General features: G+C 43.8%; 1 protein-coding gene across 1 annotated transcript in view; it reads left to right on the forward strand.

The window, feature by feature from the left end:
* dysc (whirlin protein dyschronic) overlaps positions 1-15,611 on the forward strand; it is a 229,908-nt gene that overhangs the window by 185,388 nt on the left and 28,909 nt on the right. Inside the window, exon 5 of the mRNA XM_080284054.1 lies at positions 15,039-15,164. Coding sequence (XP_080140180.1) covers positions 15,039-15,164 — 126 coding nt within the window. The remainder of the gene's footprint in view (positions 1-15,038; positions 15,165-15,611) is intronic.

The raw sequence follows: 15,611 nt of genomic DNA on the forward strand, positions 1-15,611 counted from the left end.
ACAGACCCCCTGTCTTCCCTTTACACATTCACGTTATTTTTTCAATCTTGTAATAAAAAAAAATTAATAATGTCTTAATCTAATCCATCCAGTTCAATTAATCCTGAGCTGAATAAAATCGCCAGGACAGAGCAAAATTAAAGTAAAAATAAAATCCTGGGGTTGACGGGATTACATCTTTCAGTTCGAGGAATATCTTTTAATCTGTATAAAATTATTTGGCACTGGTTGAAAGTGTTTAATGTGTGTGTGTGTGTGTGTGTGTGTGTGTGTGTGTGTGTGTGTGTGTGTGTGTGTGTGTCTTTATTTCTTTCATTCTCTCTGTCTGTCTGTCTTTCTGTCTTTCCCATGCAGTGCCATTTTCTCCTCACCCTGATCTCGTGTATAGTTCCCCTCCCTCATTCATCGCGACCCTTAATCTCCCCCTCCATGTCCAACCCAAGGTAAAGTCTAAGGGAATTAGGAGGAGGTTAGGGTAGATGAGTTAATGATGGTGAAGCAGAAGGGAATGGTAGTAGACTGGTATGGTGTAGGTTAGACGGATGGTAGGATAGGTTACAAGACGAGGACGATGGAAGGGAGAGGAGTGGTTTGGTGTAGGTATGATTGATTGTTACGGACGGGGTTTATTGTAAGCGTCGATCCTACAAACTCAGTGGCACTCATTGGAAGCAGACATATTATAGAGCGTCCTCCACGCATAAGGCCAACACTATTTCGACCGAACCACCAAGTCACCCCACAACCCACCCCGTTACTGCCTCTCGCCCCCTCCTATTCCCTGTTCTGACCCTCCTATGTGACCTAACCTCCATCCAGTCCCCGCCCCTTTCTCCCCTTTCTGACCTCGCCTTTCCTCTTTTACTACTCTACCTCTTCCACGCCTCCTTTTCCTTTTTCTGTGCTTCTCTTTGCCACAGTTACTCCTTCCTTTGATCCTTCCTCTCTGAATATCTTTTTGCATATTCTTGTCCTCTTTTCATTTATTGCATCTGTCCTAACTCTATCATTCCTTTTCTCTATCTCTAATTTCCCCGATTCATTTTCCATGTGTGTGTTTATTTTCCTTCCTTTACTCTCTCGTTTCCATCCTCGGTCTCCTCTCTTTTTTCTCTGTTCCCCTCTCGTTCCTCTCTCTCCCTCTTTCTCTCCCAGCTTTCCTGAATATAGCTCTCTTTTATCCTTTCATAGACATCGCATTCCTCCTTCTGACGCTCATCATCTCCAGCTCTTTTGCCGTTCCTCTTGTCTCCTTCCCTGTTCTTTCATCTCCCTTTTCTGCAGTCCTCGCTCCCAGTTTGGCGGTCACCATTAATTTTTCGCTATTTATATTGTGTTTATTCACCATTAACCACCTTCACTCCTTCACAATCACCACTCCATTGCCGTACATCTTACATACTCCTATTTTTCTCTTGTTCTTTTTATTTCATTTCCTCTTTGCCTTTTTCCTTCCATGGCTCCCCTTCACCCCTCTCAAGTTCCATCATTCAATTTCCTCCTTAATTATCTGCTTCCCTTTCCTCCTCCACCACCACCAATTTTACTTCTTTCAAACAATTTTCTCACCTATTTCTTCTCAACTTATTGCTCCCCTTTTCCCATTCCACTCTCCATACTCTCCATTCCCCACTATCTCCTTCCCTCTTCATCCATCTTCTGCATTATCCACCCTTTCCCCGCTCTCTCCCCATCCCCCACCTCTCCCCACCACAGCTACTCCCCACCACAACCTCTCACCACCTCTCTCCACCACACCACATTCAGTAGCCCAGTCGCGTCCTCACTCCCTAGGGACAAATGTAGAGGCTTTGAGGTAACTAGGGCACTGAGAGGTAAGTCTCCCCTTTACACACACACTTCGTTTTCTTTATGGCCATGTTGTCGAGTGGACGTGAGGTGAAACTTTGCTATTGTATACTGTCCCTCTCCCCCCCCCAATCCCTCCCCCTTACCTATCCCCCACCCCCACCCAAAATCCCGTACTTCTTCCCTGTCACCACCCTGTGTGTGTGTGTGTGTGTGTGTGTGTGTGTGTGTGTGTGTGTGTCTTTAAAAATCCTTTCCATTCATACTATACCACGTGAGGCGAATATTGTTCCTACTGATGGAATGTCGTTTTTTTATCATCTTTATTACTAGCTGGAAATATCAGGATGGAATATCAAGGTCAATGTTTTTGTACACCAAGTAATTTCACGTCTTGTTTTTGCCGTGCTTCTTGCCCATGCTAGTGACGTCCGCTTCTGATCTAATTTTTTATCAACATTTCGCAAGCTGACTGTCACAATGGGCTACATACATACATACATACCTATCCGACTCTTTCTCCTTCTTCTCTTCCTTATTTCCCCTTTTCTTCACCTGTCTTCTCTCTTCTTCACGTCCTCACCGTTCTTCTCCTTCCTTTCCTTTTCCTCCCCCTCTCCCTCTCCTTTTTCTCCTTCCCACCCATTCTCTTCCTCCTGTTTCTTCCCGTCACTTTCCTGCCTCTACGTCCTTCTCTTCTTCTCCCTCTCCCCCTTTCTTTTCCTGTCTCTCCTTCCATCCCTTCTCTTTTCTGTCTCTTTCCTTTCCTCTTCCACTCTCGCTCTTTCCCTCCCTTTCTTTCCCTTCCTCTCCTTCCTTCCCTTTTCCTCCTCCTCTCTCTTTCCCCCCCATCCGTCCCTTCCCCTCCTTCCCTTTTTATTGCCATTCTCTTCCTTCCTCTCCTTCCCTCGGGTCCACATTTTCCTCTCACTGACCCAGCTCCTACCTCATTTTTCATCTCTCCTCCTTCCATTCCCTCGTTCACTTAGCTTACTCTCTCCATTTTTCCCTTCCTTCCTTCATTCCTGCCTTCCCATTCTTTAAGTTTTCCTTCCTTCGTACCTCCCTTCCATTCTTCCTTCCTTACCTACTTCCTTCCTTCCTTCTTTCCTTCCTCTCCCCCTTCCTTCCTTCCCTCCTTCTTTCCTTCCTCTCCCCCTTCCTTCCTTCCTTCCTTCTTTCCTTCCTCTCCCCCTTCCTTCCTTCCTTCCTTCTTTCCTTCCTCTCCCCCTTCCTTCCTTCCATTCTTTAGTTCATCCGCCATCCTCTTCTTTTACTTTATCTTCCCTTTTCACTGTCCTTATTTCGGTTTACACACCTTTCTTTCCCTCTATCTCTGTTCTTGCTTTATATTCCTTTTCTCTCCTTCCTTACTTTAATTTTACTACCTTCCTCTTCCTTCGTTTTTTTTTTTAATTTAACTTTATTCTCTCTCTCTCTCTCTCTCTCTCTCTCTCTCTCTATCTCTCTCTCCTTCTTCTTCTTCTTTCACCCTGTCCAATTTTTTTTTCTTTTTACAATTTCATCTACCCTCTCCCTCTCTCTCTCTCTCTCTCTCTCTCTCTCTCTCTGTCTCTCTCCCAACTGCAACGATATCAACCATTCTCTCCTTCCCCATTTTTGCTTTACCTACCTCTCTCTCTCCCTCCCTACCTTTCCTTACCTCCTCTTCCCTCCCCGTCTCCCTCCGGCCTTCCTTCCCCTCCTCTTCTATTTCTCCCGCTTCCCACACCCAAAAAAACAGCATATAACAGATCCCTTGCAGACGGGAACGAGTCTTTTAACTTAAGCCTTTTGTTTGCACCCATTGTCAATTTCCCCAGAACACCGAGGAAACAAGATTTTTAAAAAGATGAAGGAAAAAGAGACGTCAAGAATAGCCCTTGCATGGAGGGGGAACGGGAAGAGAACAGAGATCATTGTGGGGTGGAAGGAAGGGGTTTGGTGGGGTCGTAGGGGGTGAAAGGTTACGTAACACGGGGTTGGAAGAAAGGAACAGAGGTTTTTGTGAAGGTTTATCACGTTAGAGGTTGCGAAACAAAAGAAGGGGGAGTTTTGGTGGGGTTTTGTGAGGTAAGAGAGTACGTAACAAAGGAACAGAGAGGTTTGGTGGGGTTTTGCAAGTTAGAGGTTACGTAACAAGGGTTGGAAGAGAGGAAGAGGGGGTTTTGAGGTGGCTTAATGGGGTCAGGAATTTGTATGTCGAAATCGAAGAATGAGTGTGTTTTTATTTTATTTAAGTTAGAGGATACCTAGATCTCTCTCTCTCTCTCTCTCTCTCTCTCTCTCTCTCTCTTTCTCTCCTCTCCTCTCCTCTCCTCTCCCTCACCATCACCATGTTCGTGCCAGACCGCAATATAGTCTAAGGGAAAAAATCTCCATGTATAGCTGTGTTGAAGGGAGCGTATACAAGTGAAATACTGCCAGGGTGAGGGTGCTACCAGGGGGACTCACCTTAAACACGCCTCCAAGTTACCACCGCTCTGTTAGGTAGCTTAGATTAGGTTAGTTTTGGTTAGACTAAGTTTGGTTGGGTTAGGTTCGGTTCGGTTCGGTTAGGTTCGGTTCGGTTAGGTTAGGTTAGGTTAGGTTAGGTTAGCACTGATGAGGGTAGTTTTACAGCTTAAGTCTCATTAAGGTGGTTAGCTATGTGATGTTAGATTAAATTACTTTGGAATAGATTAGATCAGTTATTTAGGTTAATTTGTCAGAACCAAGTTATATTAAAATGAGTCTGACTTATCTTGGTGTTAGGGTAAGCTTAGGCTGGTTAGATTGAATTAGATTGAGCTACGTTGCCGCGGTGGTATATCAAGTTAGAATGACTAAATCTCAATAACCGAAGGAAAACTTTATCATTTGCATAAGCCTTCAATAACTTCGTAACTCACAGCTTTAAGTACACGTAATCGCGCTACATAACTACAGTGGATTAAAAGTGCTCAGAGAATCCAGGTTAGCCGCGCACGATCTTTGACCTTGATCTCGTCACCAAAATAGATTCACAGCTTTTCATCCTTGCAAAATTATGTGCCAAGTTTAATCGAAATCGTATCAAGCACTCCTGAGATAACGCCGCGCCCTTAACTCTGACCTTGACCCTTAACTCTGACCTTGACCCTTGACCTTGGCCTTACATCGACCTGTACCAAAGCTGAATCACGTCTTCCAAACTCACCCACAAAATCTTGCACCGCCAGTCTGGGGCCAAATCGAACCAGACATTCATATTTCATTAATGTACATATAAACATACATAGGAATAGAAAATGGCACAAGAGCTCGATCGTATGTGTTGCAAATGTAGCGCTGAAATCTTGGTCCTTCGAAACGGTCTTTAAAAAGAATCCTATTGACCGAGTAGGACCCCAATAGGAGACTTATGGACCTTCAAAGATCTTATGTTCCCTTCAGCTAAATGCACTGGCACTTGGCAGAATAAAATCGCAGTGTGTGTGTGCTAATCGTCCTCAAAAGGGTTTATTGTCGGCCCTGGGCACCTGCCAGCCCTCTGCTCAACCCTTTCAACCCCAGGACGCCCTTTTTATTGTATTCCTACCATATCCAGACGATTTTATTTACTATGGAAGAGATTTTTAGAGGAGAAGAGGATACAAGTCTCTTCGTTTATCCCTATTATTTCTAGAGCAATCTCCTAAGCTTGAAAGAAATCGCTTAGTGGTAGTAAGGATGAAGTAGAGCAGACGTCATGGTAGTGAGGGGATTAACCATTTAACCCCCACTCCCTTCAAGACCATCCTAACCATTACCATCCTTCCCTCAATCCCTCCATGACCTTCCTTACCAAGACCATCTTCCCTCAATCCCTCCAAGACCTTCCTTACAAAGACCATCCTTCCCTATGCACCTCCAATACCAATCTCTCTCCAAAGACAGTCCTTCCACCAACCCCTTCAAAATCTAGTTTCCTTCATTTCCTGCAAGATCCTCCTTCCCTCAACCCCTCCAAGACCACCCATCCTTGCTAGGCGTCGTGCATACTCCAAAACCGTCATTCCTTCAACCTTGCGTCCCAAACCGCCCGTTCTTCCTTCAGATTCACCCTTCCAAACCGCTTTTCATCTGCCCCTTTCCCTCCAAGACCTTCCATCCTTAAACCTCTCTCCTTCCAAAGTCATCCTTCCAAAACCCCTCTCCCTCCAAAACCATCCACCCCCAACCCCTCTCCCTCCAAAACCATCCTTCCAAAATCTCACCTCTCTCAAACCATCTTCCTACGCCTTCAACCATCCGTCCTTCCATCAACGTCACTCTTTCACACCCGCCCTCCATCTACTCCTCCAAAGCCTCCTTCCATCTACGCCTCCAAAACCGTCTTCCATCTACCCCTCCAAAATCACCCTTCCTCCTCCTACCTCTCCAAAACCTTCTTCCATCTCCCCCTCCAAGACCATCCGTCCTTGCTGCTCATTTGCCGCCTCATCATTACCCATTCCACATTTCCTTCAGGTGACGGGCGCGCGAAATGCCGTGTCAGGTGCGGTACGAAGCAACTCTCTGGTGGTAATGATATGGTAATGACGGGGCCAGTTTATGTGTGGGGAGCAGCCTGGGAGGTGAGGGGGAGAGGTGGGGGAGAGTGAAGGAGGAGGAGGAGGGAAGAGAGCAGCATAAGGGGAAGAGAGAGAGGGAGGCGGAGGACGAGAGATGGGAGCGTGAGAGGAAGACTTGGGAAGTTGATGAGAGGGGAGGGAAGGGAGAGAGATAAGGAGAAATAGAGGGGAGGTGGGAAGAGGGAAGCGTGAGAGCAAGAGAGGGGAAGTTTGAGGAAGTTGGTGAGAGGGGAGAGAAGAGGAAGGGAGAGAGATAAGAAGACAGGGAGAGGAAGAAGGAAGATGGGAGGGTGAGAGGAAGATGTACGAAGGTGGAGAGAGCGATGAGATGAGGAAAGTGGAGAGGAAGCTGAAGAGAGGGAAGAGGTGAGGAGGAGAGGGAGTTAAGAAGAAAAGGACAGGAGGATGGAAGAGGGGGCGTGAAAGGAAGATGTAGGAAGGTCAAGAGATGGGACAGGAAGTAAGGAGAGAGGGAGGAAGAGGAATGAAGAGGGGAGAGTGAGAGGGAGATAGAGTGGGGAGAGGGGAGAGGAAAGGGTGGGAGAGAGGGGAGAGAAAGAAGAAAGAGAGGATGGGGATGGGAAGAGGGGAGAAGAAGGAGGTAGACGGGAACGGGGAGAGGAAAGGGAGATGGGGGTGGGAGAGGAGAGAGGGAGGTAATGAGAGAGAGAAGCAGAGGAAGGAGGAAGAAAGAAGGAGAGGAGATAAGCGAGTGGGAAAAACGGAGAGGATTGAGGAGGAAGGAGGAAGGGAGAGGAAGGAAGGAAGGAGGAGAATGAAGAGAAAGGAAAGGAGGGAAGCAGAGAAGTGGGGGATAAAAGAAAGTGAGAAGGAAGAACGACAAGAGTTTGAGATGAAGGAAAAAAGAGTGAGTAGAGAGAGAAAGGGGTGACAGGAAGGGGAAAAAGAGTGAGAAGAAGGGAGACGAAGGTAAGGGAAGGGAGAATGGGTGAAAGAAAAGAGAAGGTGATATAAAATTAAACCAGAGAGAAGGAGGAGGAAAAATGAAAGGAAGGGAAGAAGTAAAAAGAACACAATGCTAAAGATGAAGAAAATGAGGTGCAAGAAAAAGGAAGATAAGAGAGAATAAGCAAGGAAATTAAGAAAGCGGACAAATTAAAGGAAGTCAAAAAGAATATAGTTGAGAACTGAAGGGAAGAAAAGGAGAGAATGATCTAATAAAAAAAAGAAAAACGAAAGGAAGAAGAGAAAGTAAGAAAAAAAAGGTGAGAAAAAGGGGGAGGTAAAGAGAAGAGACGTGGTAAAGAAGACTGCAAGAAGGTGTAATGTGGAGGAAGAAGGACAGCCTGATAATGATGATATAATATGAGATGTAACTTTTATTTCCTAGTATTTTTCCGGGCGCCAGATTTTGCCGTCTTAAATCGAGATAACGATACTTTATGGGCTGCAAGCAGGGGTATAGCTTGTGCTCTAAGTCGTAAATAGTGATGTGGTTCCTTATATCCAGTCTCCTATGAGGGGAGTTTGTTAGAAGAAGAAGAGGAAGTGCTGGAGCGTGGCGGAAGGGACAAATTAAAGAGTTAATGAAGTTGTATAAGAGTGAGGTGGTTGGAAAGAGACAAAGAGAGAGTACGTGAAGAAGGGACAGGTGATGGAGTGTGAAAATTAAAATGAGCGAGTGAGTGGCCACTGAAGGAAGAGATATGCCAAGAAAAATGTAATGAACAGTGTGAAGAAGTATATGACTAAGGATGCATGAGGGAAGGTAAGTTCGTCGCCAGATCAAGAACGTGGACGAGCAATAGGTAGGAATATGTAAATCAGTGTGAATGAGAAAGTTGTCATTGGCAGCGAAAAGGACTTAGGATGTATGAGCGTGGGGTGGTTGGAAAAAGAGTAAGAATGAAGTAGGACAGGCTGGGTGAAGTGTAGGAGGGAAAGTGGTTGGAAAAAGAGTAAGAAGGAAGTAGGACAGGCTGAGTGAAGTGTAGGAGAGAGAGAGATTAGTTAGAAAAAGAGTAGGAATGAAGAAGAAGGACAGGCTGGTGAAGTGTATGAGGGAAAGTACGTTATGGTAATGTGATTGGGTGAAGGAGAACACCAATGGTCGTATCCTCATCCATTGTCTCTTCCTAACACCTCTTCCTTACCGGTTTATTTTTGTCTATGTTACGTTAATATATTCTAGTGTTGATTATATATATTATGATGTGTTATTAGGTGCTGGAGAGGGATGCCTTCGTGTGGTGGCGCCGATATAACCTGGCGGCTCAACTGCCTGGTTATACAAACGTCCCTCATCTACCTCCCTGTCACATAGAAGGAGGATGGTCGACTGCAGTAGAAGGACAGGTCAAGTCTGCTGTCAACTGGGTTCACGTTTCAGATGAACCTAGGGCTACAGTAACAACAACAACAACAACAACAACAACAACAACAACAACAACAACAACAACAACAACAACTATTACTACTACTACTACTACAACTGTTGTCACTTTTGCAGCCAGTGTCCATAGTAATAAATAAAACAGGCTGGAAAATGTAGCTGACATATGCAAAATTTTTCGTTAGGGAAGATGTGCCAGGAAGAGTCCCAGGTCGACGGGAATTTGGCCCTAAAAGAATGAGGAAGTGAGATAACGCGTCCATGAGGGAGGGTGGCGTGGAAGGATGGGTCGCACGTGAGCAGCAACAAATATATCAACTCTCGAGGACATCATTTTTTTGTTTTTTGTTTTTTTCATTTTTGTCGCCAGCGGATGATTATATTCAGATAACACCCTGATGGTGAAGGGGTTAACGCAACATTATCATTTTTTTCCTTGTTCCTATGACTCGTTTTTCTTCAGTTAGTTTCCCTAATAGTGAAGCGGTCAGCGAAGACTTAATCATTTAATCTACCACTGAACGATTTTACACACTGATGTCATTGAACTCTGATACTGAAAGGGTTTATGAAGGCTAGATCTGACTCCTGTTTCTTCCAGGCTGAGTAAAATCGTCTCAAGGTGGGAGGAATAAGAAAAAAAAGAAAAGTCTTTGGCCCGCATTTTCATATCAAAAGAGAACAGAAAAATCCTATAAAAATTTCCCTAGTCATCAACCCCTTTAATACGGTGAAGCAGATTTTTTTTTTCTTTCTCTAACCTCAGACGATTTCTTTCAGCTTAGGGCACATTTTTTCGAACTGGTTGAGTTAAATGTAGTCTTAATTTACTCCATCCCTAAAAGGAGTCACCCATAACCTAAATAAATTGTCTGGACAGAGTTAAAATGAGCCAAAATCAAAGTCAGTGTATGCAGGCTAGACCATTCTCATACCAAAGCTGTGTGTGACCTGCACGAACTATCAGTAAAAGGAAAATTTCAATAAAAGTGCAAGGTTTCTCCCATTTATTAAATCCTTCACCAGCCATAACTCAGTATGCCTCTATAAATCCTTCAGCCACCCCGCACCTCGCCCCACGCCTTAGCTTTCCCATCTCACCTCACCAGACGATTTTTTTCTTTGGATGAAAGGAGAAAATATTCGCATAAATCTCGCCTTATCCTCTGTCTCTGTCTCTCTCTCTCCATTTTCCTCTCCTGTACCCCCATCTCTCCCCCCCCACCCCTCACAACCCCTGACTCCACCCTCTCCCCATCCACCCACACATACTCCCCCAAACTTATTAACTGCCACAGGATTTTCCGTGAGCCTTCGAAAGAGCCTCACAGGACCAGTTCTTACCTCCTAGCCACACCAGTACCACATTTTATTTACCACATTATATATATACCTACAATTTTACACCTTGCTACCTCTTTAACCTCTCACACGTGTCTTTATATGTCTTTCTACGTATATAATCTACCATTTCTGTCTGTATACTGTCCTCTGCTTATTGAGAGTGTCTTGGTCGTCTGTCTATACCTTTCTACTTATTTAGACTTTGTTCTGTTCATACTTATTTGCCCATTTAATCCATCATGCCCATCTTCGTTTACCTGCCTCTCGTACCTGTCTATATGCCTGCCTGTTTAATGTTATACTTGTCTTTCATATGTTACTCTAATTTTCTATATTTTTGTGTATTTGCTACCTCTCTATTCCTATTATTATACACCATTTACAAGCTCTACGAACCAGCTCTACTCGTACATCCTTTCTCAGCTCTACACCTCTTCCTTCAACACACCTTCATATCACCTCTTTGCCCCAGTACCTCACTTAGTCTCTCCTGGGCGCCTCTTCACAGTTTATCACATTACCAGACGTGCTTTGCCCCTAAACGAGAGACTGCCTCGCCGCACATAATTTGGCAAGAGTGAAAAATGAGGTGTGTCGGTGTGCGTTGGTATCAGTTTGTAGGGGTGGAGAGAGAGAGAGAGAGAGAGAGAGAAAGAGAGAGAGGAGGGGGGGGACGGACCGACATCGTTCAGACAATGCAGAAAAGAGGGAAAGGAGGGGAGAATAGAAGGAAACTTAGGACTGTAGGATAAGAAGGGAAGAGAGAGAGGGAGAGAGAGAGAGAGAGAGAGTCATGAATACATAGCTCCACATCTTTATGCTCTCTCACTTTCCCAGGATCATAGGAAAGTGGAAAATATTGAAGAGTGAAAATGCTGAAATATTGAGAGAGAGAGAGAGAGAGAGAGAGAGAGAGAGAGAGAGAGAGAGAGAGAGAGAGAGAGAGAGAGAGAGCTATGCAGGATTATAAGGCTTAGAATTAGTCGTAGGGAAGACAAAGGGTGATGGATGAAGTGAGTGGGTGTGGATGATGGATGAAGAAGGGTGGATGAACAGAGTAACCCCTTTTAAAATATCGTAACATCTCTCCTATTTAATCCTCCTCCTTAATCTCTTCAACCCGCTGACGTCTTTCCTACTTACGTGCTCCTTCTGCCATCCACCCTCCTCCTTTCCGGGGGTAGGGAGGAAGATGAGAGACGTTTCTTGAAGTTATCAGTGCCATCTCCCGTATCCTCTGAAGATCATATCCTCCTTGCCACTTCACCTCTTGAGCCCGAGGATGTCACTTTAAAAATATGCATGGCATTTCTAGATATTTTGTTTAGTTTAGCTTAGGAATAAGTTTGTAATTAGAGGATGGTTAGATATAGCCTTCATTAGCAAAGCCTTAATTGACATAGGCTTAAGTAACATAGCCTTCATTAACAGAGCCTTAATTAACATAGCCTTGATTAACATAGCCTTCATTAACATAGCCTTCATTAACGGAGCCTTCATTAACAAAGCTTTCATTAACAGAGCCTTCATTAACATGGCCTTCATTAACATAGCCTTCATTAACAGAGCCTTAATTAACATAGCCTTGATTAACATAGCCTTCATCAACAGTCGTCATTAACAGAGCCATCATTAACATAGCCTTCATTAACCCCTTCCCTGTTAGAGGTCGTTTCCATTTCAGTATCAACATCTAGAGAAACAGATAAAAAGAAAATACTTCCTCTTTTTTTATGGAATTGTCTATACCTCACTGAAAATGAATGAAAACGATATAGGCCAAGCGTAATGAAGCAGCGAAAATAAACGAACATTCCGGATTGACGAAACCCTGTGCCGGAATAATGGATGATGCCAGGATTAACGAGCCAGTGTCAACAAGGATAAGCGCCACATTAACCCCTTGACCACCATGACGCTTTATATTTCCATCCTCGTTGTCTCCAGATGATTGCATTGAGGACAGGCTTCCAAAATCCCAGTAAAAAAATATAATAGACTTCATTAATCCCTTTCATTGCCGGATGCTTTAATAATCTGAATCATATCACACTAATAAATGATTAAAATAAAGGCTGTTGTCAAATTTTCTTTATTTTGAACTAAGGAGGCTTTGTAAGGGCCTTTTCGTAAGATAGATTTATGTTCCTTATTACACCGTTGGAGTTTGATATATATTTTAATTTATATCATGATTTTTTATTGATATCAACAGAGATGGTATACAAAACACACGAGAATAATAACATAAAACCATGGGCAAAAGTTTGTTGACACTTTACCTGCTTAAGATGAACTATTCCTATGTGTTACCAATATCGAGGACACAGGAAAACAGTGTGAGAAAGAAGGATGCTGTCAGTCGTCTGGGGAGAACTGAGAAATGTGGAAGGCAGGACACAGTCTGGCGGAGAATTGTCGACAAACTTTTGCTCATAACTGTACCATATCTAAAAATAATCAGCTGAGGAGAAGGTGCTAAGGAGCGATTTGATTCAGCTCAGGGGAAAATGTCATATAGTGTGTGTGTGTGTGTTTTTAATGTAAATCTAACACCTGCTGTTCGAAGTCTGCCCTAATATTAATAAAATCACCTGGAAATAGAAAGAATAAAGTAAAAAATACGACATAGCAAGATTAAAGCAAAAGAAAAACGTAATCTGATTGAAGGTGCGATGACAGCAAAACCAGATTAATGAAGTGCCGCGCCTGAGAGGAGCTGCCAGATAAACGGTACACGAGAGGCTGGATAAACGGTACGTGAGATGCCGGATAAACAGTACGTGAGAGGCCGGATAAATGGTATGCGAGAGGCCGGATAAACGGTACGCAAGAGGCCGGATAAACGGTACGCAAGAGGCTGGATAAACGGTACGCGAGAAGCTGGATAAACGGTACGCGAGAAGTGATGATGGAAATGTTTGGACTGTGAACTGGAGCAGGTGACTTGTCGAATATCACGTTTCCGCGTCATAATTTCCTGGTGGCGCTTTTCATGAGGAAGAATGGCCTGAAATGCTACGCCCGCTTGCAGCCAGAGACACTCACTGTGCTTGATGGCCTGTGTGTATGTTGGAAAATGATGGAGGTGAAAAAGGAAAGTTACGTTTTCGTTGGAGGCGAAAAAAGAAAGTTCCAGTTTAGTTGGAGGTGAAAAAGGAAAGTTCCATACTGGAGGATTATTCGCAAATCGGAGTCGTTTTGTCTTTCCGTTTATCCCTTTTTATGCTAATTTATGCAGAGATTGAAATGTGTCAACTTTGATAATCTTTTGCAGGTTAGTTATCGATACAGGTTTGAGTATTTGTGTGCTTAGAAATGATGGAAGTGGAAAAGGAAAATTCAGGATTTAGTAGAATATTCGTAAATTTGAGTCGTATTGTCTTTCCGTTTATCCATTTGTTACCAATATATATATGCAGAGAATATATATTTTTTGGAATCTCTTGCCTGGTTAGCAAGATAGAACTGAAGGTCTGTGTGGTAAAGAAATGATGGGAAGGAAAAGGAAAGTCCAGGTCTTAGTGTAATATTCGCAGATTAGAATCTTTCGTCCTTCCGTTTATCCTTTTCATATTAATTTATGCATAAAATAAACCTGTTCCGAATCTTATCTAGTTGTCAAGATAGATCTGATGCTTGGAAATGGAGGTGAAAGGAGGAGCATTTTGCATTTGTGTTTCAGTCGCAGATCTGAATAATTTGTCTCCCTGTTTTTTTTTTTTTTTATAATGATTTTTATTTTCAGATGGTTATGAGAACAAATTTGATGGCAGGTGTGGTTATAAATGATGAAGGGAGAGAGAGAGAGAGAGAGAGAGAGAGAGAGAGAGAGAGAGAGAGAGAGAGAAAGATCGCCGGATTCAGGAGATCAAAATTAATATCATTCAAAGTATTTTTTTTAACCAAGATACACTTTAAGAGCTACAAGAGGCTCTGAGAGCAGCGACATGAATTTGGAGTGGGAGTGGGAGTGGGAGTGGAAGTGGGAGTGGGGTTAGGAGTGGAAGTAGGGGTCGTAGTTGGAGTGGGAGAGGAAGAGAGAGTGGAATAGGAATGGGGGTGAAAGTGGGAGTGGAACTGGAAATTGGTGTGGAAGTCGGAGTAGGAAGACGAGCGGGAGCGATTATGAGAATGAGAAAGGAAGTGGGGGTAATAGTGGGAGTGGGAGTGGAGATGCAAGTGGGATTGGAAGTGTAAGTGTGAAAGGAAAAGGAAGTGTAAGTGTTGCAGAGAGTGTAATGAGTGTGATGGTTCCAGCCCTGACGTCATCCTCTGAACTTTGAACGATGCTTGAGATACAGAGGTCGAGAGCGAGGCCAAAAATACATTGCCTTAGAAATTCATCTGGAGAGGCCTGGCGAGACAGATGGACGTTTACGAGATGAATGCGGAGTGGAGGTGGAGATGGCTGGAACCAGAAAGGGAAGGACAGTAGTTGGGTTGGTTTCATCCTGAGGGAGAAGGTGGCCGGGATGATATAACATGAGAGAAGGATGCGTGTTCATGATCTTTCTTGGGGCATCAGTTGTATGTAAGAGTCCTTGTTTGAAAGCAGAAGGCGTATTCATGATTTTTTTCTTTTTTAGCTGTATGTAAGATTCCCTGTTTAATGTTTATGCTTTTCCTCTCATTCAAACAGGCACCAAACACTTCAAAACCAAACCTGAGTGAATTATAATGTGAGAAACGTACAACCAAACGGAATGATGCAAGATAATATTTAAGTGATATATAGACTTGTTTTTATTTTTTAATAGAAATTGAAAAGGTCAGGTGTGCTGTATCTTCGTCTCGTGTTTCAGATATTATCGCCAAAAACTAAGGCCTTTTCTATATATTCACCCTGTCAAGTTCGTAACATTGCTGTGAGTTTCCTGGCCTTATAGTCGGAGTGGAGGACGGTCTGGGGAATCTCTCTTACACTCACTGTTTATCTCTTTATCTCTCTTTTCCAGGTTGAGGTGGAGGTGGTGGGGTCTGAGTCTCTGGGTCTGTGTATCCGTGGGGGGGTGGAGTACGGTCTGGGCATCTTCATTACGGGTGTGGACCATGACTCGGCGGCTCACAAGGCAGGGCTGCAGGTAAGACAAAGCGGAGCAGAGGAAATTTAGTTGAGTATCTGCTTCATCGCTTCGGTTTTCTTCCTGGATAGAGCCATTAGCAAAAGTACGTCGACTCTTCTCAGATAGCTAAGGTAATGGACTCTTTGAACTATTTTTATGTGATGGCAATAGGTGAGAATGAAGGATACTCTCAGTCGATTGTGAAGGAATGATGGAAGGCAGGATACGATGCTGCAGGAGAAGAGTCTGCGATCTTTTGCTCAAGGCTGTACTGTGGAGCATGAGTTTCGAAGCATGGTTACGAAACACCAAGAAACAGTGAATCAGCAAAAGATACGATGCTTCAGTTCATCACGTCTATGATCGTGTGGACAGGCTAGGGAGGTAACTATAGGCATCTTCATCCTGTAATGCCACAAAGGGGAGGAGGCTGTTCGTCTACCCTTAACCCCTTGATTCCAATGA

Source organism: Coenobita brevimanus, chromosome 100 (genome assembly GCF_032717465.1).
Source record: "Coenobita brevimanus isolate Jiangsu-jjx chromosome 100, ASM3271746v2, whole genome shotgun sequence".
Taxonomy (NCBI): Eukaryota; Metazoa; Arthropoda; class Malacostraca; order Decapoda; family Coenobitidae; genus Coenobita; species Coenobita brevimanus.